The 21,847-nt window shown below is 38.5% G+C and overlaps 1 protein-coding gene across 1 annotated transcript in view; it reads left to right on the forward strand.

Annotated features, from left to right (window-relative positions):
- Positions 1-562: 562 nt before the first annotated feature.
- Positions 563-21,847, forward strand: part of LOC149840382 (alpha-mannosidase At3g26720-like) — a 97,213-nt gene continuing 75,928 nt past the window's right edge. The window contains exons 1-7 of the mRNA XM_090003141.1: positions 563-1,057; positions 1,334-1,417; positions 1,582-1,670; positions 1,831-2,005; positions 2,268-2,387; positions 2,530-2,616; positions 2,685-2,756. Coding sequence (XP_089859267.1) covers positions 824-1,057; positions 1,334-1,417; positions 1,582-1,670; positions 1,831-2,005; positions 2,268-2,387; positions 2,530-2,616; positions 2,685-2,756 — 861 coding nt within the window. The 5' untranslated portion in view covers positions 563-823. The remainder of the gene's footprint in view (positions 1,058-1,333; positions 1,418-1,581; positions 1,671-1,830; positions 2,006-2,267; positions 2,388-2,529; positions 2,617-2,684; positions 2,757-21,847) is intronic.

Here is a 21,847-nt window from a genome sequence, read left to right on the forward strand (position 1 = left end):
CCCCCCCCGCCTTGCCTACCCCTATGGGTGAGGTGTCAGCAGAAAAGTCATCCCTATCTTAGTACCCTTCTTTAGGATTTAGTTGACGTAAATTATTAACAAATTGGACTTATAAATGTGATTTACAAAGGTCAAACATTTAATAAATCACCAGAATCTGACCTGTATACATAATTTTTGAGGACTCAAAAATCAAAGGTAAAACATACAATTTTGTATTTTAAACAACTTTTTTTTTTACATCCGAAAGTGCAACCCAAGAACCCAAGAATCGATTCCTATTAACTCAGCCATGATGATTTTATCTATGGGTTCAAATTTGATAAAAAACAATTACATCAATAAGATCTAAGAGGGGCACTAAGATAGTGGATGAGAGGAACCCAACTCATTTTTTTGGGGGTTATCTAAAAAAAAAGTTGTCTTCTCTCATAATTAACTGACAAATTGGGCCGCTTTATTCCATGAAAAACACGGTGGGGGCGTTTCTGGTCATTTTCCAATTTCCAAACTTATCGACAATGGATAAACTTTTATAAATAAAAAAGAAGTTGCTGACACTGACACTGTGCAACAAAAGCAACTTTCGGAGACGATCGGAATTCCATTTTCGCCGGGATTCGAATTCCCCGATTCTCCGAGCGATCGTCCTCCCGAAGCGGGCCGAGAGCCCGAGAAATCGGACCAAAAGGAGTTTTTGCACGGATCCCTGAAAGGTTTTTTTTTTGTTCGGTAGCTTCGGGAGCCTATGGTGTCGGAATTCCGTCCTGATTGTCTCTCGTGATCGATCGGAGCAAGAGGCGAGGAGGAGTCTGGCGCAGTGATGGCTTGGGGTGGGGGTTCTTTGGTTGTGGTTGTGGTGGCTTTGACGGTGGCGGTGGAGGTTGTGGCGGCGTGGGCGTTGGGATCGTCGGACGGCAGGTACATCGCGTACAACACGACGCCGGGGATCGTTCCCGGGAAGATCAACGTGCACTTGGTCCCGCACTCGCACGACGACGTCGGGTGGCTCAAGACCATCGACCAGTACTACGTCGGCTCCAACAATTCCATCCAGGTGAGGCTTCGCCTTTTTCCCTCTCTCTCTCTCAGTTGGGTGAGCGAGATTATAATTCGATGATTACCATCTGTTTTTATGCTTTATTGTACTGTATAGCAAGTACTCTCTCTCTCTCTCTCACTTGGTTGAGCAAGATTATAATTCGATGATTACCATCTGTTTTTGTGTTCTATTGTACCCTATAGCAATCTCTCTCTCTCTCTCTCTTTGAGTGACGGAGACATTAATTTGATGATTGCCATTTTATGTATTTGTGGTTTATTTACTCGACAGGGAGCATGCGTACAGAACGTATTGGATTCCGTTGTCTCTTCGTTACTGGCAGATAAGAATCGGAGATTCATCTATGTTGAACAGGCAATGAAACTCCTCTGTGCCAGTATTTTTCTGTCTTTGTTGCTTAAAAAAGTATTAGTGCTTCTGTGTAGGTGTTTAGTTGGTTATACATGAAAGGAAGGGGAATTTGGGCGTTTGATGCCTACCTGTCTAGCAACATGGGACCTGATATTTGAGCAATGCAGGCATTTTTTCAGCGATGGTGGAGACAACAGAGCCATCGAACCCGGAAATTTGTGAAGAAACTTGTTAAGTCAGGTCGACTTGAATTCATGTATGAATTTTCTCATCTTTCCAATCAGCTACAAACTTATTATGAACTGGGTGTCTTTTTTCTTTTGTTATTTTAAATATTCCAATCAAGTTCAATTGTGGTTAGTGCTTTAGAAAGAGATTGAGTTGCATTGAGTGTTTTGTTTCTTATGGCTGTGTAGAAATGGTGGTATGTGCATGCATGATGAAGCTGCACCGCATTATATTGACATGATTGATCAGACAACTCTTGGTCATCGGTTTATCAAGGAAGAGTTTGACCAGATTCCAAGAATTGGTTGGCAAATTGATCCATTTGGGCACTCTGCTGTACAAGCTTACTTGCTTAGTTCTGAAGTGAGTTTTGTTTTTTGTTTTTTGTTTTTTCCCCTTGTTTTCAATCCTTTTTTTAGTGTTTGTTTTAAACTAACAATGTAGATGTGAAAAGTCTTTTCTTAAAATAGTTATAGTTTGCTGCAATATGAAAATATTAATTTTGATCGTTGATTTTATGCTGGTATAACATGAGACTTGAAATCCGAAACATTTGATGCACTGAAAATGCATCATCCAAGATGGTGAATGTAATTTTTTTTCATTTGTTTATAATCCTTGTCAGGTTGGGTTTGATTCTCTTTTTTTCGCTCGGATTGATTACCAAGACCGACAAAAGCGGAGGGATGAAAAGAATCTGGAGTTTGTATGGCAGGGTTCCAGGACTTTTGGGTCATCCTCACAAGTAAGTGTATCCTGTGGATTATGTCTTGTTGATTCATGATGGCCTGGACTAAAAATATGGTTTACTTGAGGCGCGAAACCCAGTTTCACTTGCAGTGGCATATAGTAAGTGAAAGTCAGCTTGACAATTATTCTTTTTCTAGATTTTTGCTGGAGCTTTTCCTAATGGGAATTATGAACCACCAAGAGGTTTCTATTTTGAAGTTAATGATGACTCTCCTCTTGTTCAGGTTGGTATGCTTGACTCCTTTGGAATGAGAGTGACTGCTTGTTTTCATGTCACTGTTTTGTTTTTCAGGATGATATTTTGCTGTTTGATTATAACGTTCAAGAGCGAGTGGATGACTTCGTCAATGCAGCGATTTCACAAGTATAGATGCCTTCATTTGAGGACCTTTACTTGCATTTCTGATCATGTAGTTAGCTTGTCTTCTCAGAAGTCTAGTGCTTGTAGGGAGTTTTCTTTTGGTTCCACTGGATGGTTATTTTAAAAAATATTCATATCTTATCCTCAGATGGATGTACGTGTTTACTTTCAATAAGCAAATGACTCATCCCTTTTTGCAGTTTAAATCATATCCGTGTACTTTTATGAAAAATGAATCAAATAAAATTTGGTTTTGCAAATCCTATCAACTTATTCTGAATTGACTAGTCTCTTGACAATTAGCTTTGCAAGATTTGTTAGGTCTCTGTTTGTGACCTAACCTAATCATCAGAGAAAGGGAAAGAGTCCAATTCCTGGAATTGGAAAATATCTCATTTACGAAATCTATTCTTGGCTGCATAAACAGAGAAACAAAATCCTTACCCAACTCCTTAACTGACCAAATGCGTCTCCAAAAGCTTTCTCCCATACGAGCACTTCCAACTAAGGTTTATTCTACTCCTCTTCAAATCTACAAGTCTGCCAGACCACCAGCCCAAACAGTGTGTAGGTGACGCAGAAACCATTGTTTTCTTGGTGCAATGGAACTCAACTATAATGCTTTTCAATTGGCTATGTTCACCAGTTTTCTCTATTTTGCTATCTGATTAGGTTCATGACAGTTTGGATTAAAAATTGGATATTCTCTGTGTTAAAATGTAACATGTAATATATATATATATATATAATATATATATATATTAATAAAATAATAAAATAAAATATATTTATATTTTTTATTTCTTTTATTTTTATTTCTTTTCTTTTATTCTTTTATTTTATTTTCTAGTTCATTTTGAACTAGTTAGTCAAGACCTAGTCCAATGACTATAAATAGAGCCGTTGGACTAGGTCCAACGACTCTTAGGAAGAGTTCTTCCCACTTCACTCTTCTCTTGTATATATAGGGGTGGCCCCCTCCTTTGTATTTCAATGCTTCTTAAGCATTTCTTGTGAGAAATAAAATATTATTATTTTTAGTGTGTTCTTTCATTTATACCGTTTTATGGGTTATGCTTGTAGTATCTCCAATAGACGCCCTTTGTGAGTTTTCGTGCTTTTATGAAAGACTACCATTTCATTACATGGTATCAAAGCCTTGAAGATTTTTAGATCTTGGAGAATTTTTACCTTGTTTTTCATGCCTCTTTTGTAAAGGGTGATTTGTTCTCTTGTTCGTGGTTCAAGTGATCCTCTTTGAAAAAGGAAAGCACTTGGAGGAAGATTGGCTACAAAAATTTGTGTTTGTGCTCATTCTCCTCCTATCTTATCTCTCTTTTTCTTTCTTTTTCTTCTCCCATCTATCCTTTCTTTTTTTCTCACCCTTGTAACCCTTGCAAACGATGGATGACAATGATAAGATCACCATCATGCCCATGAAATTAAATGACACAAATTATGTGATGTGGGCTTCGATTATGAAGCACTACATTTGGGAAAAAGGGTTGAGGGGTATAGTGGATGATTCCGATTCAGAACCTAAACTAGTTTTCACAAAAATTGAGAATGACAAAGTAGTTTCTCTCACTGAAGGAGAGAAGAATAAGGCCTTAGCCACCTTTGAGAAAAAATAAAAAGAGTGGAGGATAGGCCACGCCAAAATTATGTCATGGCTAATTAATAGCGTTGAGATTAAGAAATGCTCTAGTCTTGCCAAATTTGAGCATGCCGATAAAACTTGAGAATACCTTAGAAATATGTATTCTCTTAAAGATATTGCACATGTGTGCAATTTGCAAGACAAAGTTCGGACAATGACTCAAAAAGACAAAACTATTAGAGAATACTACAACGAGTTATCCAAACTTTTGAAAGAATTGACTCTTCTTGAGCCAAAATAGCATTATTAAAGCAACTCGATATAGAACATTTTTATCAGTTTATAAATGGTTTAAGGCTGAATTTGAGTCAAGTAAATCAACTCTTTTACATCGTGGAAAGGTTCCTTCTATCATTAATACTATAGAGGAACTCACTATGGAGAAAAATAGACTTAGAAAAAATACTCCAAAAACTGAAGATGATTCTGTTCTAGCTGTATCTAGAGTCTAGACTAAGAAATTATCTGCGTACTTATAGGCCGCTTCACTTTGGTAGACAAAATGGTGATTTTGACAAAAGAAAAGTCATTTGCTACCATTGTCATGAGCCGGGGTATTATAGGCCTCAATGTCCTAAGTTAAAAAAAGAGAAGAAAAGAAAGTTGCATCTATTGGACCAAAATCAAAAGATCAAGATGCACTTGTATCTATGGCTCAATTAATGGAGATCCTTCAACCTCTTCTCAAATGAGCATCCTCCTCAACTAAAGCCTCAAATGGAGTAGTTGTTGCATCCTTCTCCGATCCAGGTAACTTTCCTTGGCTCATTATCTCTGGTGCTTCCTTTCATATGACCCCGAATATCAATAGCTTATCCTAATGTCTTAAAAATAACTCAAGTGTGTCAAAAGTTTTCACAATTGATGATACATCTCTTGAAATAAAAGGAGTAGGACATTTTGAAAAACTTAATAAGTCCAAAAAATTCTTTATCCCAGAAGTTAGATATATTCCTAAACTAAATCTAAACCTTTTATCTGTTTTTCAAATATTTAATTATGGGTGTAATATCTCCTCTTCTCATGCTTGTTGGGTACAAGATCGCCAGTAAGGGAAGCTGATTGGAGAAGGCTATAGAAGAGGACTCTATTATATGGATTTTTTGGATTTGCTAAAGAATGCTTTCTGTTATAATGTTCAGAAAATAAAATTGGATTTATGACACAAAAGACTTGGCCATCCTCATATGTCTAAAATCTAACATTTTTCAAGTTTATGAAAGTTTTGTAATTCTAAAAGTTTTACTTGTAAAGACTGTATTCTTGGCAAAATGAAAAGATTACTATTTCATGATAGAACTTTTGTTTCTTTTAGACCACTTGAGTTAATACATTCAGATGTTTGGGGTCCCACCGGTTATTTCAAAAGGTGGATATTCATATTATGTAATTTTTTTATGACTTTTCTAGTCATACTTGGATTTACTTCCTTAAGCATAAATCTGAGGTTTTTTCACACTTTCAAACATTTCATAAAATGTCTAAAAATAAATTTCAAAATGATATTTTCATTTTTCGCATTGATTTAGGGGGAGAATTTATGTTCAAAGAATTCAAAGACTATCTCAATTGACATGACATCACACATCAAAGATCGTGTCCACACACACCACAATAAAATGGCCTAACTGAACGTAAACATTGACACATTATGGAAACCACTAGGACTTTATTAATAGCAAATCAAGTTCCAAAAGGTTTTTGGGCAGAAGCTGCCTTAACTGCTATTCATCTCATTAATCGAATGCCATCTTCCTCTTTGAAAAATATAACTCCAATTTGAAAAACTTGTTAACTTGTCTCCTGATTACTCTAGATTAAGGATCTTTGGATGCAAATGTTTTGTTTTCACCAACAAGAATGATAAACTTTCTCACTGTGTGATTCCTTGTGCCTTCTTAAGTTATGCAGATAATAAAAAAGGCTATAGGTGTTTTGATTTTCAAAATGAAAAATTATATATATCAAGAAATGTATCCTTCTTGGAAAAAGAAAGTTTCTTTAAATTTGAAAAACCCAAAAAAGTCACTGAATATTCCTTTTTAATAGATTTGACTTCAAAATCTAATGAATATGATCATGAATATGATTTAGACAATGATCAAAGTACTATTAATTTTGAACATAATGTTGATAATGAAGAGCAAACTCATAAGGATGTTAGTTTATAATATTCAAGATGTAGAGAATCGAATCTTCCATGTGCATTAGAAAAATATTCTCAGGTACAAACCAGAAGGTCATCCAGAATATCTAGACTTCCTGAAAATTTTGTCATACAAATTTTTTTCACCTACATACAAGGTGATTATTGCATTAATACAATCATATGTATAACCGTCATCCTATTCTCAAGCCAAAAACCATACATAGTGGGTAAAAGCCATGAAGGTAGAATTGAAAGCATTAGAAAAGGCTAACACTTGGACTATTCAAGATATTCCTCTAGGCAAAAAACTTATAGGCTATCAATGGGTTTACAAAATTAAAACCAAGAGTGATGGAACTCTTGAAAGGTATAAAGTTAGATTGGTGGCCAAGGGGTATGCTCAAGAGTATGACATCGATTACGAAGAGACTTTTGCTCCAGTTGCCCGAATGACCACTGTTAGGATATTAATAACTTTTTCCTCTATTAGAAAATGAACCATATTTCAAATGGATGTTAAAAATGTTTTTTTAATAGAAATTTAGTTAAAGAAGTCTATATGAAAGCCCCACCCACTATTAGTATCACTAAGGGTAAAACTCTTTGTTTAGAAAAAGTTCTTTACGGTCTTAAACAGGCACCAAAAGTTTGGTATGACAGGTTTAGTCATGTTATAATTGATATTGGTTTTCGATCTTGTTTGACTAACACTGCTTTATTTATTAAGAATTCTGATACATGGATTATTGTTCTTCTTCTCTATATGGATGACATGATCATCACCGGAGGCGATAAACAGGGAGTTGAAAACATTAAAAAGTTTCTTAAAGCTCATTTTGAAATGATTGATTTAGGTTTATTGAGATTTTTCGTCGAAATTAAAGTTGCTTATTCCCTTTGTGGATATTTGATATCTCAATCTAAATTTGCTTTTATTGTCTCTATAAAACCCACGTGAAATATATATATATATATATATATATATATATATATATATATATATATATATATATATATATATATATATATCGGACCCAGGCCGGACCCGACCCGGGCTCATCCTCGTTAGGGTTTTAAAACCCGACGAACCCGACCTGGGCTCATCCTCATTAGGGTTTTAAAACCCGACGCAGGGGCTGAGGGTTTTAAAACAAAACCCTCTCCCCTGTGAGCTGCACCCCGCCCGTGCCGCTCCACCCCCTCGATCGGATAAGGGAAACCCTTGAGGGTTTCCCCGAAGATGCCCCCCCCCCCCCGAGCTCTTTAAGAGCATCACAAGAGGGGAGGGTGGACGCGCCTCCCTTCTCTCCTCCTCGCTCCCTCTCCTCTCTTGCACCCTCTCTTCCCTCTCTAGGGATGGCAATGGGGCGGGGCGGGGCGGGGGACAAGGTCTCCACCCCCGCCCCGCCTCCCTGGCGGGGATGGATTTTATCCTCCACCCCGCCTTCATCCCCGTTTCATGTCCTCCATCCCTGGTTCAAACGGGGATGAGGCGGGGCGGGGCAGGGATATTGCGGGGAAAAGTGGTCGGGGCGGGGTTGGGGCGGGGATGAGGCGGGGACGGGGCGGGGAAAAGTGCACGTCCATCCCCGCCTCCACCCCCGGACGGGGATGGATTTTAACCTTCATCCCCGCCTCCATCCCCGTTTCATACCCTTCATCCCCGATCCAAACGGGGCGAGGCGGGGCGGGGCCCCGCTTTCCCCCGCTCCACTGCCATCCCTATCCCTCTCTACGACTTTCGGCGAGCCGACGATCGCAGGTACTATGCTGACCCCGCCTCCCGTCACCACCGTAGGTAATTAGCTTCCCTCTTCCCCCTGTTGTTTTCCCTTCCCCTTGTGTTCGTCGGAGGGCCGACAGCCTCTGTTGAGTCCTCCCCTCCCTTTTTCGCTGTTGGTCGGAGGGCTGGCGGGTGGCCGTCGGCCTCTATCGTACCCTCCCTGTGTGCGTCGGAAGGCCGACAGGGAACCGATGAACCCTGCCACACCCTTCCCTCCTCCCGGGAGTCTGCTGAAAGGCCGACGGGAGCCCGATAGCCCCCTGTCGTGCATTCCCTCCCTCTCCTTATTGCCAGAGGGTCAACGACCCCCCTTCTGATGCCCTCTCTCCCTCCCTATGTTTGTCGGAGGACTGGCAGAGGTCCGGTAACCTCTGTCGGGCCTTTCCCCTCTCCCTGTGCTTGCCAGAGGATCGACAGAGGTCCGACAACCTCTGCCCGACCCTCCTCTTTTCCTTGTGCTTGCCGGAGGACCGACAGAGGTCCGACAGCCTCTACCCGGCCCTCCCCTTTTCCCTGTGCTTGTCGGAGGACCGACAGAGGTCCGACAACCTCTACCCGGCCCTCCCCTTTTCCCTGTGCTTGCCGGAGGATCGACAGAGGTCTGACAACCTCTGTCAGGTCCTCCCCCTTTCCCCCGTCTTGTAACCTTCGCCAGAGGGTCGACAGGGAATCAGAAAACCCCTGTCGCGCCCTCTTTTTCCTATTTTCCTCGTCGTTGGGCCGACAGGGAGTCGGAAACCCCCTGCCGCACCCTCCCCTTTCCTCTTGGCCCTTGCCTTGCCTTTCGTTTGAGTTTGGGTAGGGGTTTGCCCCTTTTGAGGTTGCAGTTTGGCAAGGGGGTCCCCTGCTGCCTAAACCTACCCATGTGGATCAGCGGGGGTCGAGCCCCTGCCATCCTCGGTTCTTTTGGCAGGCCAACAGGGGCGATACCTCTGTTGCCTAGGCTTACTCGTTAGGTAGGGATCCTACCCATGCCCCCGTCGCGCTATTTAATTATATAGCATAATTGAATATTTCACACTCTAGCAGATTTATGCAACGGGTCTCGTTCGTGCTCTGCGGCCCGACCCTCATATCATCTACACTCGTAGACGCACGCAGCTACACAACATCCCGAGGTAGGGGAAAGTCACACAAGGATTTTGGATGAATGAAATAAAGTATAGGGATTCTGAGATAGAATAATTTATTTTGCATACATGCTTACCTGTCGAACAATATAACTTGTGATTGCATGTTTGAGAGTCTTTGTTCCTACTCTGAAATTACATGCTTGATATATGCTAAATGGGTAGACTCATTTTCTACGATATTTCCTATTACTACGTTTATGTACTTTCTCACTGTTGTGATTGCACTACAGATTTGTCACTACATGTTAGATCTTGTTGTCGCCCTCAGGTAAGCCTCGTGGGGTGTGCAGGTGCACGTACTATATTTTGTGCCTTTCAAAAATGTACGAAATTTGGGTACATGCATCAAATCTTGAGAAGAGGATCTTCTTAGTGCAAGGCTCGACTTCTCGAGCACGAAATCCTGTTTTAAAAATGAATATTACATCTGTGTGTTGCTAGATGCAACTAAAAGTACCCCGAGTAGGTTACTCGGGGGAAATGATTGGATCCACAACGATCCCAAGACTTGTTTGAGATTTCATGTTTCGTAGTGATTGAGCATGCCAAGTATATTACTGATTTTATGAAATACTGTGATGGGTTATCCTTTGAGAAACCCACAAGATGCTATTGTAACCAAACTTTTAGATAGGTACGGTATATATAGTGCGATAAGAAGTATGAGAGGTCGTTGAGTACCTCGAAGTTGAAATAAAATGGGGATCTTCGAAACACGAGCTTAGATTCACAAGGGCAAGTGTCAATAATGACACTAAAGCATAACCCTTAAAAATGGTATAACTGAAAACAAAATAAAAATAAAAATGTATTCTTTATTGATATGAAAAACCAATTGCTTAAGAAGCATTGAAATGAAATACAAGAGGGGCTGCACCCCTTTATATACACAGCTGAAAGAGGACTCAATAGAGCTGTTGGACTGTGTCCAACAGCTCTATTGCTAGTCAAGTCTGGACAGGACTTGACTAGCAACAGTCATTCTAGTTCAAACTGAACTAGATGACATAAAGACAAAAAATAAAAATAAAGGAAAAAACTTAAAGAAATGAAAAATATATTTATATATATATGTACAGTTTTACATTTTAACACTCCCCTTCAAACTTACGGTACAATGAGTGAAAGTTTGTCTAAGAGAAAGTGAAATCGGGGAGCAACGAGAGGCTTTGTAAAGAAGTCTGCTAACTGATATTCTGAAGTGACATATGGCAGATCAATTATCCCGTGTAGATATTCCTCTCTGACATAGTGACAATTCATTTCGATGTGTTTGGTGCGTTCGTAGAATGTTCTGTCACTGGCAATGTAGATCGCACTTTTGTTGTCACAACACATTTGTGAAGCCTTTGTTGCTTCAGCTCCCATGTCAGCAAGCAGTTGTCAGAGCCAAACTACTTTCATGGTCGTGGTTGTCATGACTCTGTATTCAGCTTCGATGGATGAGAGAGATACCTTTTGCTGCTTTTTACACCTCCACGAGATCAATGATTCCCCTAAAAAGACACAAAAGCCAGTGGTTGAGTGTCTGTGATTGGGATCACCTCCCCAATCAGCATCAGTATACACAATTAAATCAAGAGAAGAGGAGGAAGATAAGAAAAGTCCTCGTGAAAGAGAGGACTTGATGTATCTGATAATACACATGACTGCTCCCATATGAACAAAAGTAGGAGCATGTTGAAATTGACTTGCTGTGTGAACATCATGTGTTATATCTGGTGTGATAATGGATAGATAGAAAAGTACTCCGATAAGATGTCTGTAAGGAGTAGGGTCTGCAAGAAGTTTTCCATCATCAATCTTCATTTTAACATTAACAACTTCTGAAGTGTCAACTTTCTTATCATCAGTAATACCAGACCTGAAAAAAATATCAAAAGCAAATTTAGTCTGAGATAATAAATATCCTTTAGGAGAATAAGCAACTTCAATACCTAAAAAATATCTTAACAAACCCAAATCAGTCATTTCAAAATGAGATTTAAGAAGTGTTTTGATTGTTTCAACTCCCTATTTATCGCTTCCGGTGATGATCATATCATCCATGTAGAGAAGAAGCACAATGATCCCTGCATCAGAATTCTTAATAAACAAAGTAGTGTCAGTTAAACAAAATTGAAAACAAATATCAATCATAACACGACTAAACCTATCATATTAAGCTTTTGGTGCTTGTTTAAGTCCATAAAGAGCTTTTTCTAAGCAAAGGACTTTGCCCTTAGGAATACTTAGACCAGGAGGGGGTTCAATGTATACTTCTTCAACTAGCTTTCCATTTAAAAAAGCATTTTTGACATCCATTTGAAAAGTAGACGATTTTTTGATAGAATATAAGGCAATTAAGGTTCGGACAATTGTCATACGAGTCACCGGAGCAAAGGTTTCTTCATAATCAATCCCATATTCTTGGGCATAACCTTTAGCTACTAAATAGGCTTTATATCTTTTAAGAGTACCATCACTCTTGGTTTTAATTTTATAAACCCATCGACTTCCTATAGTTTTCTTCCCTAGAGGAAGATCTTGAATATTCCATATAGAAGCCTTTTCAAGTGCATTTAATTCAGCTTTCATGACTTCTATCCATTTGATATCATTTTTTGCTTGAAAATATGTGGATGGTTCTTCATATGAGTGAATTAATGCAATAATTGCCCTATATGTGGGTGAAAAAGACTCGTATGATACAAACTTTTCTGGAGGCCTTGAGACTCGGGATGATTGTCTAGTTGAAATGTTAGAATATTTTTCAAGTGCACATGGAGGATTAGACTCTTGTCGCCTGGAATATTGAATACTAGTATCTCTATGAACTTCTTTATTTTCAACATTAAGATCAATAATTCTTTGATCATCATCAAAGTTACTGTCAAGGTCATATTCATCAGATGTTGATGTTAGATCTAGCAAAAAGGAGTACTCGGTGACGTCTTTTAATTTTCTAAAATCAAAGAAGCTTTCTTTTTCAAGAAAGGAAACATTTCTAGACACATATAGTCTATTATTTTTTAAGTCAAAACATCTATAACCTTTCTGTTTTTCAGCATATCCTAAAAAGGTATAGGGAATCGCACGAGGGGAAAGTTTATCATTTTTGTCAGTAAATATGAAACATTTGCACCCAAATATTCTTAGTCTAGAGTAGTCTGGAGAAATGTTCATAAGTTTTTCAATGGGAGTGATATTTTGTAACGAAGAATATGACATCCTATTAATGAGATAGGTGGCAGTCAAGGCAGCTTCTGCTCAAAAGTCTTTCGGGACTTGATTTGCTATTAATAAAGTCCTAGTGGTTTCTATAATATGGCGATGTTTTCGTTCTGCCAATCCATTTTGTTGAGGTGTATAAGGACAAGATCTTTGATGTGTGATGCTATACAATTTAAGATAATTTTGAAAATCTGTGGATAAAAACTCTCCCCCTGAATCTGTGTGAAAAATAGTAATATCATTTTGAAACTTGTTTTTAACCATATTATGAAAGGTTTGAAAGTATGAAAATACTTCAGACTTATGTTTGAGAAAGTAAATCCACGTATGTCGGGAGAAATCATCGACAAAAATAACATAGTAAACAAATCCTCCTCTAGAAATTACTGGTGCAGAAACCCAAACATCCGAGTGTATTAATTCAAGTGGTCTTGAAGAGAAAAAGGTTTTGTTCTAAAATGATTATCTTTTCATTTTGCTGAGAATACAATCTTTACAATCAAATGATTCAGAGTTACAAAATTTCCTTAGATTTGGAAAATGTTGGATTTTGGCTATATGAGGGTGACCAAGTCTCTTATGCCACAGTTCCAACTCTATTTTTTAAATATTATAACAAAAAGCTTTCTTCGGCATTTCCAAAAAATCCATGTAATAGAGTCCTCCTTCTTTATGGCCTTCCCCAATCAGCTTGCCTGACTGGCGATTCTGTACCCAACAACCATGAGAAGAAAAGAAAATATTACACCCATAATCCGAAATTTGAGATACAGATAAAAGATTTAAATTAATTTGGGAACATGTCTAATTTCTGGAATAGAAAATTTCTTTGTTTTATAATTTTTTTTTAAATTTCCTATTCCTTATATTTCAAGAAAAGTCCCATAAGCAGTAAATGCCTTTGACACACTTGTTTTATTTTTAACACATTTGGATAGACTTTGATTATTTGGGGTCATATGAAAAGATGCACCAGAGTTAAGAAGCCAAAAATTTTTACCTGGATCAGAAAAGATGAGGCTGCTGTGCCGGTTGAAGCTTCAGATGAGGAAGAGACACCTTTGATGAGAGGTTGAAGAATCTCTATTAGTTGGGCCAGGGAAACTGGTGCATCCTGATCTTTAGGCTCCGATCCAGCAATTGCAACTTTTTTTTCTCTCAACTCCTTAAGTTTGGGACATTGTGGCCTGTAGTGTCCCGGTTCATGACAGTGATGACAAATAACTTTCTTCTTATCATAGTCACCATTTTGTCGATTAAAGTTAGGAGCCCTATATGATCGAACATGATTCCCTGGTTTAAACACGGCTAAAACGGAATCATCTTCAATTTTTAAAGAACCTTTTCGGAGACGATTTTCTTTCATTGTTAACTCTTCAATAGTTTCAACAATAGAAGGAATTTTTCCCCGGTGAAGTAGGGCCGATTTAGTGGTTTCAAATTCCGGCCTTAATCCAGTGATAAACTGGTAAAAATGTTCAGCATCGAGTTGTTTCTGACGAAGCTCGATGTCTTTGGCACAATGTGTTAAAACATATGTAATAATACCATAATACCCGATAGGGGTATTATGGTCATTTCACAAAGTACCCCATAGGGGTACTTATTTTGTTTCTTTTATTTCACCATTTTTTATTTTTCTTTTTATTTTTATTTTTGTATTTTTTGGATACCGAAAAGGGGCCCCACAATGGAGTCGTTGGGGCCCCCAACGGTCACATATGTGACCGTTGGGGGCTCCCAACGACTCTATTGGGAGCCCCTTTGGTCTCCTTTTCTTATAAATAGGGGGAACCCCCCATGTATGGTGTATTGCTCTTGAGAGCTCCTCTTCAATAATAGTGATATTATTTTTCATGTGTGTAGCCTTTTTATAAGGCCCTTTGTATATCCCTTAGTGGATTTTCTCTCTTGTGCTTGTTGCACTTGTCCGTGTGGGACATAGTGAATGCTTTAGCATTCTTGGTTTCTTCCGCTTATTTCATTACATGGTATCAGAGCCATAAGATCTACTAAAGGTAAAATCTTGTCTCTCTCTACTTCTTTTCTTTCTTACATCTTCATTGTGTAGCTATGGAAGTCAAGATCGATCTATCATTCAAACTCAATGGAAAAAATTACATGATGTGGGCATCCGCAATGGAGAATAATCTCAAAGGCAAGAAGCTTTGGGGTTATGTAATGGGAACCGTTCCGGAACCCCAACTTAAGCTCACAAAGATGGAAGGAGATCAAGAGAAAGCACTTGAAGGCGATGCTCGTCTCAAGGCCATTGAAGATTATAATCATCAAATGGAAGATTGGGAGAGCAACCATGCAAAAATCCTAGCATGGTTTATGAATAATGTCGAACTTAAGGTATGTGCAAATATTGCAAAATTCCGCCGGGCAAATGAAGCTTGGTTTTTTATGAAGGGTATGTTTACCCAAAAAGATCTTGCAAGAGCTTATTTCTTGCAAGAAAAAGTAAGAACCACAAAACAAGGAGACATGAGCATACAAGATTACTATAGTACTCTAAATCCTTTGTGGGATGAATTGGCTCTTTTAGAGCCTAAATGGGTATCTATGGAGGATGTGGTTCTAAGACAAAAACAAATGGAACAAGATAGATTGTTTCAATTTTTATTTGGGCTTCGTCCCGAATTTGAACAAGTGAGATCCTCACTTCTCCATAGATCCACGTTTCCTCCCTTAGAAGAAGCTATTGCCGAGATTACTCAAGAAGAGACTAGGCATAGCATGGGTAAAAGCATAGAGGAAGTTCTTGCCGTATCTAAACCCGGCAATCATGTTAAAACATACAAACCACCTCATTTTGGTAAGCAAGGGAGTGGTGGAAGAAAAATGATTATATGTCACCATTGTTATGAGCCGGGACATATTAAACCCGTTTGCCCAAAGCTTAATGGAGCATTCGAGCCAAAGGTGGCTTCCGTTGAAGAATCCACCACCAAAGAAGATGACGGCAAGAACGGGGATCTCAAAGATACTCTTGGACAAATCTCCTTGGCTCTTCAACAAATTTTAAAGGTCACTTCTTCCACCTCCGGTGCCGCCATTGCCTCATCATCACCTCCTGGTACGTACTCTTGGATTTTAGATTCCGGAGCTTCTTTTCACATGACCCCTCATGAAAATGCATTAACCAATGTGCACACCAATTCAAAAATGTCTTGTGTCTCTACGGCCGATCGAACTTTTCTCAAAATAAACGGTGTTGGAACTCTTGATTCTAAAAATGTTCAAAATTTCCTTGTTCCAAAAGTTAGAATGGTTCCAAAATTAAATCTTAACCTCTTTTCCGTTTCTCAAATAGCCGACCATGGATGTGAAATATCTTTCTCATCCCAAGGGTGCTTTGTGCAGGATCTCCGGTCCGGGAAGCGGATTGGGCAAGGCCATAGGAAGAGAGACCTTTATTTTATGGATAATTTAATGCTTCCAAATACCTCATTTTGTACTTATGTCCAAGACAAAAATATTGAAACTTGGCATAAAAGGCTTGGACATCCAAGTTACTCTAAAATGTATCTTTTTCCTTTTGGACACAAGTTTTGTAAAGAAAAAGATATCAATTGCAAAGATTGCATTTTTGGCAAAATGAAGTCTACTCCTTTTCCTATTAGATCCTTTGTGACAACAAGACCTTTTGAATTGGTGCATTCCGATGTTTGGGGGCCATCTCCGGTTCTATCTAAAGGTGGTTATTCATATTATGTTACTTTTATTGATGATTATACTAGATATGTATGGATTTATTTTCTTAACTTTAAATCGGAAGTTTTTAACTTCTTTAAAGAATTCCATGCAAAAATTCAAAATCAATTTCAAAGTCAAATATCCATTCTTAGATCCGATTCGGGTGGAGAGTACTTATCAAATGATTTTCAATCATATCTAAAACAACATGGCATTTGTCATAAAAAATCTTGCCCAAGAACTCCTCAACAAAACGGTCTAGCGGAAAGAAAACATAGGCATATTTTGGAAACCACTAGATCCTTACTCATTTCTAAAAATATTCCTAAAAATTTTTGGGCTGAAGCCGTGTTAACCTCCACCTATTTAATCAATAGGATGCCATCTTCAAAATTGAATAATATCTCTCCTTATGAAAAACTTTTTAATATGACACCCGACTACAATCGTCTTCGGATTTTTGGGTGTAAATGCTTTGTTCTTTTACATAAAAGAAATAAATTGTCACCTAAAGCAATAAAATGTGTATTTTTAGGATATGGTGAAAATAAAAAAGGCTATAGATGCTTTGATCATAAAAACAATAAGTTATTTGTCTCCAAAGATGTAACCTTTTTAGAAGATGAAAATGGATTTGACATATTGGAAAAATCAAATGAAATTGATTATATGTTTATCAATGATCTTTTAGAAGATTCAAATGATGACTCTTTGAGTCATCCGGAAATTTTAGAAAATACTCATGATTCTCATGATAATGATGTATCACCAACTAATGGTGACAATCTTCAAGTATACACTCGGCGTGAGGAAGCCCAACCTATTAGTGCTTTAGAAAAATTCTTGCGGCTTAATGAACCCCTAGAAGAAACCTCCCTTAGACGTTCTTCTAGAGAATCAATTCCACCTAACAGGTTTGTCTCATATGAAACTCTTTCACCTAAATATAGAGCTTGTCTAATAGCCTTGCATTCTTACTATGAACCCTCCCATTATAATCAAGCAAAAAGTATACCTCATTGGGTTGAAGCAATGAAAGTTGAACTAGATGCTTTAAATAAAGCTAAAACTTGGAAAATAGTTCACCTTCCTCCAAATAAGAAAGCTATAGGATGTCGATGGGTCTACAAAGTCAAAACAAAAAGTGATGGTTCCCTAGAGTGTTATAAAGCTAGATTAGTTGCTAAGGGATACTCACAAGAATATGACATCGATTATGAGGAAACTTTTGCTCCCGTGGCTCGCATGACAAGCGTTAGAACTTTAATTGCTGTAGCATCATCTAAGAAATGGCCTATATTCCAATTAGATGTTAAAAATGCCTTTCTTAATGGTCAGTTGAATGAAGAAGTATATATGGACCCTCCGCCGGGAATCAGTGTTAACCAAGGTCAAACCCTTCGGTTATTAAAAGCCTTATATGGTCTTAAACAAGCCCCTAAGGCTTGGTATGATAGATTTAGTGCTATCATGTTACAATTGGGATTTCGCTCCTGTTATACTGACACTGCTCTTTTTGTTAAACATGCAGGTAATAGTATCATCATCCTTCTGCTTTATGTTGATGATATGATCATCACTGGCAATGATGAAAGCGGTATTCTTAAAGTTAAAAATATGTTAAAACATAATTTTGATATGTTTGATCTGGGTTTTCTCAGGTACTTTCTTGGTATAGAAGTTGCATACTCTCCTCGAGGGTATATATTGTCACAGATGAAGCTTGCTGCAGACATATGTTCCAAATCTGGGATTTCAGATGATAAAAAGGTGGAAATTCCCGAGGTTATCAATGCTAAACTACGACTGGAGGATGGAGTTCTGCTGGATGATCCTACGCCCTACAGGCAACTCATAGGCTCCCTCACCTATCTGACTATCACCAGGCCCGATATTGCTCATGCTGTGCACTCTGCAAGCCAATTTCAGCATGCTCCTACATCTGTGCATATGAGTGCTGTGCTCCGGATCATTCGATATATTAAAAATACTTTGACTAAAGGGCTATTCCTATCCTCACTCTCTTCCTTAGATTTACTAGCTTATACTGATGCTGACTGGGGAGGAAACCCAAATGATTGAATCTCAACTACTGACTTTTGTGTGTTCCTAGGAGATTCGCTAATTGCTTGGAGGTGCAAGAAACAGCAGAAAGTCTCATTGTCTTCTACTGAAGCAGAATACAGGGCTATGGCAACTACTACAATGGAGCTGGTGTGGCTTCGAAGTCTTCTTTAAGATATGGGAGTCGAAATTACCGGGGCTTCGAAGCTTTGTTGCGATAACAAAAGTGCCATCTACATTGCCAGCAATCACACTTTCCATGAGAGGACGAAACATATTGAAATTGACTGTCATTATGTACGTGATGAATATCTTCGTGGGACAGTAATACTGCCATATGTCACTTCAGAATATCAACTTGCCGATTTCTTCACCAAAGCCCTGCCTGCTCATCGCTTCTTGTTCCTCCTTGGCAAACTTTCGGTCATTCCCCCGTAAAGTTTGAGGGGGTGTTAAAACATATGTAATAATACCATAATACTCGATAGGGGTATTATGGTCATTTCACAAAGTACCCCATAGGGGTACTTATTTTGTTTCTTTTATTTCACCATTTTTTATTTTTCTTTTTATTTTTATTTTTGTATTTTTTGGATACCGAAAAGGGGCCCCACAATGGAGTCGTTGGGGCCCCCAACGGTCACATATGTGACCGTTGGGGGCTCCCAACGACTCTATTGGGAGCCCCTTTGGTCTCCTTTTCTTATAAATAGGGGGAACCCCCCATGTATGGTGTATTGCTCTTGAGAGCTCCTCTTCAATAATAGTGATATTATTTTTCATGTGTGTAGCCTTTTTATAAGGCCCTTTGTATATCCCTTAGTGGATTTTCTCTCTTGTGCTTGTTGCACTTGTCCGTGTGGGACATAGTGAATGCTTTAGCATTCTTGGTTTCTTCCGCTTATTTCATTACACAATGCCACTTTGGTTCTAAAAGGGAAAGTTCTTCCCAAAGTTCGGACAACCCATTGTAATATTCACGAATAATTTTGTCTCCTTGTTGTGAAAATGTCTACGAAAAGACAATACGCATACAAGCATAAATATTTTATAAAAGAAGTGCACGAAAGCACTCTCACAACACTTGAACAAAATACGCAAAAAGCGTATAAATAATAAACATGCAATAATGCATGTATTTCATAAAATGGAAGCAAATGCTTGAGACTCTCAAGCTTATTTTACAAGGGGGAACACCCCTGTTTATACAAGAGGAAAGGGGTGCAAGAGGGGGCTCTCCAAAGGAGTCGTTGGGGGAGCCCCCAACGGTCACAATTGTGACCGTTGCCCCCCCCCCCCCAACGACTCTATTGGGGGGACCCCCAATGCACCTTTTTGTTATGCAAAAAGGAAAAATAAAAAGGAAAAAGAATTACAAAAAAAAATAATAATAAAAGGAAAAAATACAGCATATTCCAAATGGAATATGCGCAAAATGTAAAAAGATAGAAATACCCTTTTAGGGTAAAAGAGAAAAGGAAAAATATATAAATATATATACTTATATATAGAGATACGTATACATATAATATATGTATACGTATCTCTATGTATATAAGTATATATATTTATACTTACAATAATGTTTTTGAGTATACATTTTAACACCCCCCCTCAAACTTACGGTGTGATAACCGCAAGTTTGTCAAGAAGGAAATGAAATCTAGGCGAACAAAGAGCTTTTGTGAAGAAGTCCGCAAGTTGATACTCAGACGTCACGTATGGTAAATCAATGACCTTCTTCAAGTATTCTTCCCTGACATAATGGCAGTCCATCTCTATATGCTTTGTTCGCTCGTGAAAGGTGTGGTTTTTGGCAATATAGATTGCACTTTTATTGTCACAGCACAACTTTGTTGGTTCTCTGATAGACACTCCCATATCTTCCAAAAGGCGTCGAATCCATACAATTTCCATGGTAGTGGATGTCATGGCTCTATATTCGGCTTCAGTGGATGACAAAGAGACCTTCTGTTGCTTTTTACATCGCCATGAGATCAAAGACTCACCTAAGAACACACAAAAGCCAGTGGTGGAGTGACGGTTACTAGTGTCACCTCCCCAATCTGAGTCAGTATAAGCAAGTAATTTCAATTCAGAAGAAGAAGATATAAATACTCCCTTATTCACAGTTCCCTTCAAATATCTGATGATGCGAAGCACAACACTCATATGAACGGTTGTAGGAGCGTGCTGAAACTGACTGACGATGTGTATAGCATGTGACAAATCAGGTCGAGTAATGCTAAGATACATTAAAGAGCCTACCAACTGCCTATAAGGAGTAGGATCGGTTAAAGGAACACCATCGTCAATCTTCATTTTTGCTCCCATAACTTCAGTAGTTTCGCATACTTTGTCATCAGAAATCCTTGATCTGTCAATAATCTCACAAGCAAGTTTAGATTGGGATAGAAAATAACCACGTTGCGAATAGGCAACCTCAATTCCAAGAAAATATGTCAGAAAACCCAAGTCTGACATCTCAAATTTTGAAGTCAAGACGGATTTAATACCCTTGACTCCTTGAACATCATCACCTGTAATTAACATGTCATCAACATAGAGTAATAATATTACAATCCCTGCATTAGATTTTCTAGTAAATAGAGCAGTGTCAGTATAACAAGAGGAGAAACCATTTTCCAGCATTACACTGGTAAATCTGTCATACTAGGCTTTGGGAGCCTGTTTCAAGCCATAGAGGGCCTTTTGAAGACGAAGAACTTTATCTTTAGGAATCTTCATGCCTGGTGGAGCATCCATATACACCTCTTCGTTAAGATCACCATTTAAAAAAGCATTTTTCACATCCATTTGAAAAATGTTCCAATTTTTAATAGATGCAATAGTAATAAGACATCTAACTGTAACCATTCGGGCTACAGGAGCAAAAGTTTATTCATAATCAATCACATACTCCTGCCCATACCCTTTTGCAAGTAAGCGAGCTTTATACCTTTCCTGGGATCCGTCGCTCTTAGTTTTAACCTTGAAAACCCATCGACAACCTATAGTTGTCTTTCCTATGGGTAGATTTTGGAAATCCCAAGTTTTAGCCCTTTTAAGAGCATTAAATTCATTTTGCATGGCTTGCCATTCTATACATTTTTTAGCTTCTTCAAAATTCCTTGGCTCAAAGTAAGAGTGAATGGCACTAAGACAAGCCCTATACCGAGGTGAAAAGGAATCAAAACGAGTTGGAGGTCTCCTATTCCTCTCAGATCTTCGGTGATCGAGAGCAGGAACAAGCTCACTATATTGGTCAATGACACTTTTAAAGGTGTCTTGGTTTCTACGTGAGTAGGTTATGGGGTCACTTGAAATCCAGTTTTCTTGTTCATTGAGAGGGCTATGTTCTTCAACATCACCATCATTTTCCTCATCATG

Source organism: Nuphar pumila, chromosome 4, assembly GCF_984573655.1.
Source record: "Nuphar pumila chromosome 4, dmNupPumi1.hap1.1, whole genome shotgun sequence".
Classification (NCBI taxonomy): Eukaryota; Viridiplantae; Streptophyta; class Magnoliopsida; order Nymphaeales; family Nymphaeaceae; genus Nuphar; species Nuphar pumila.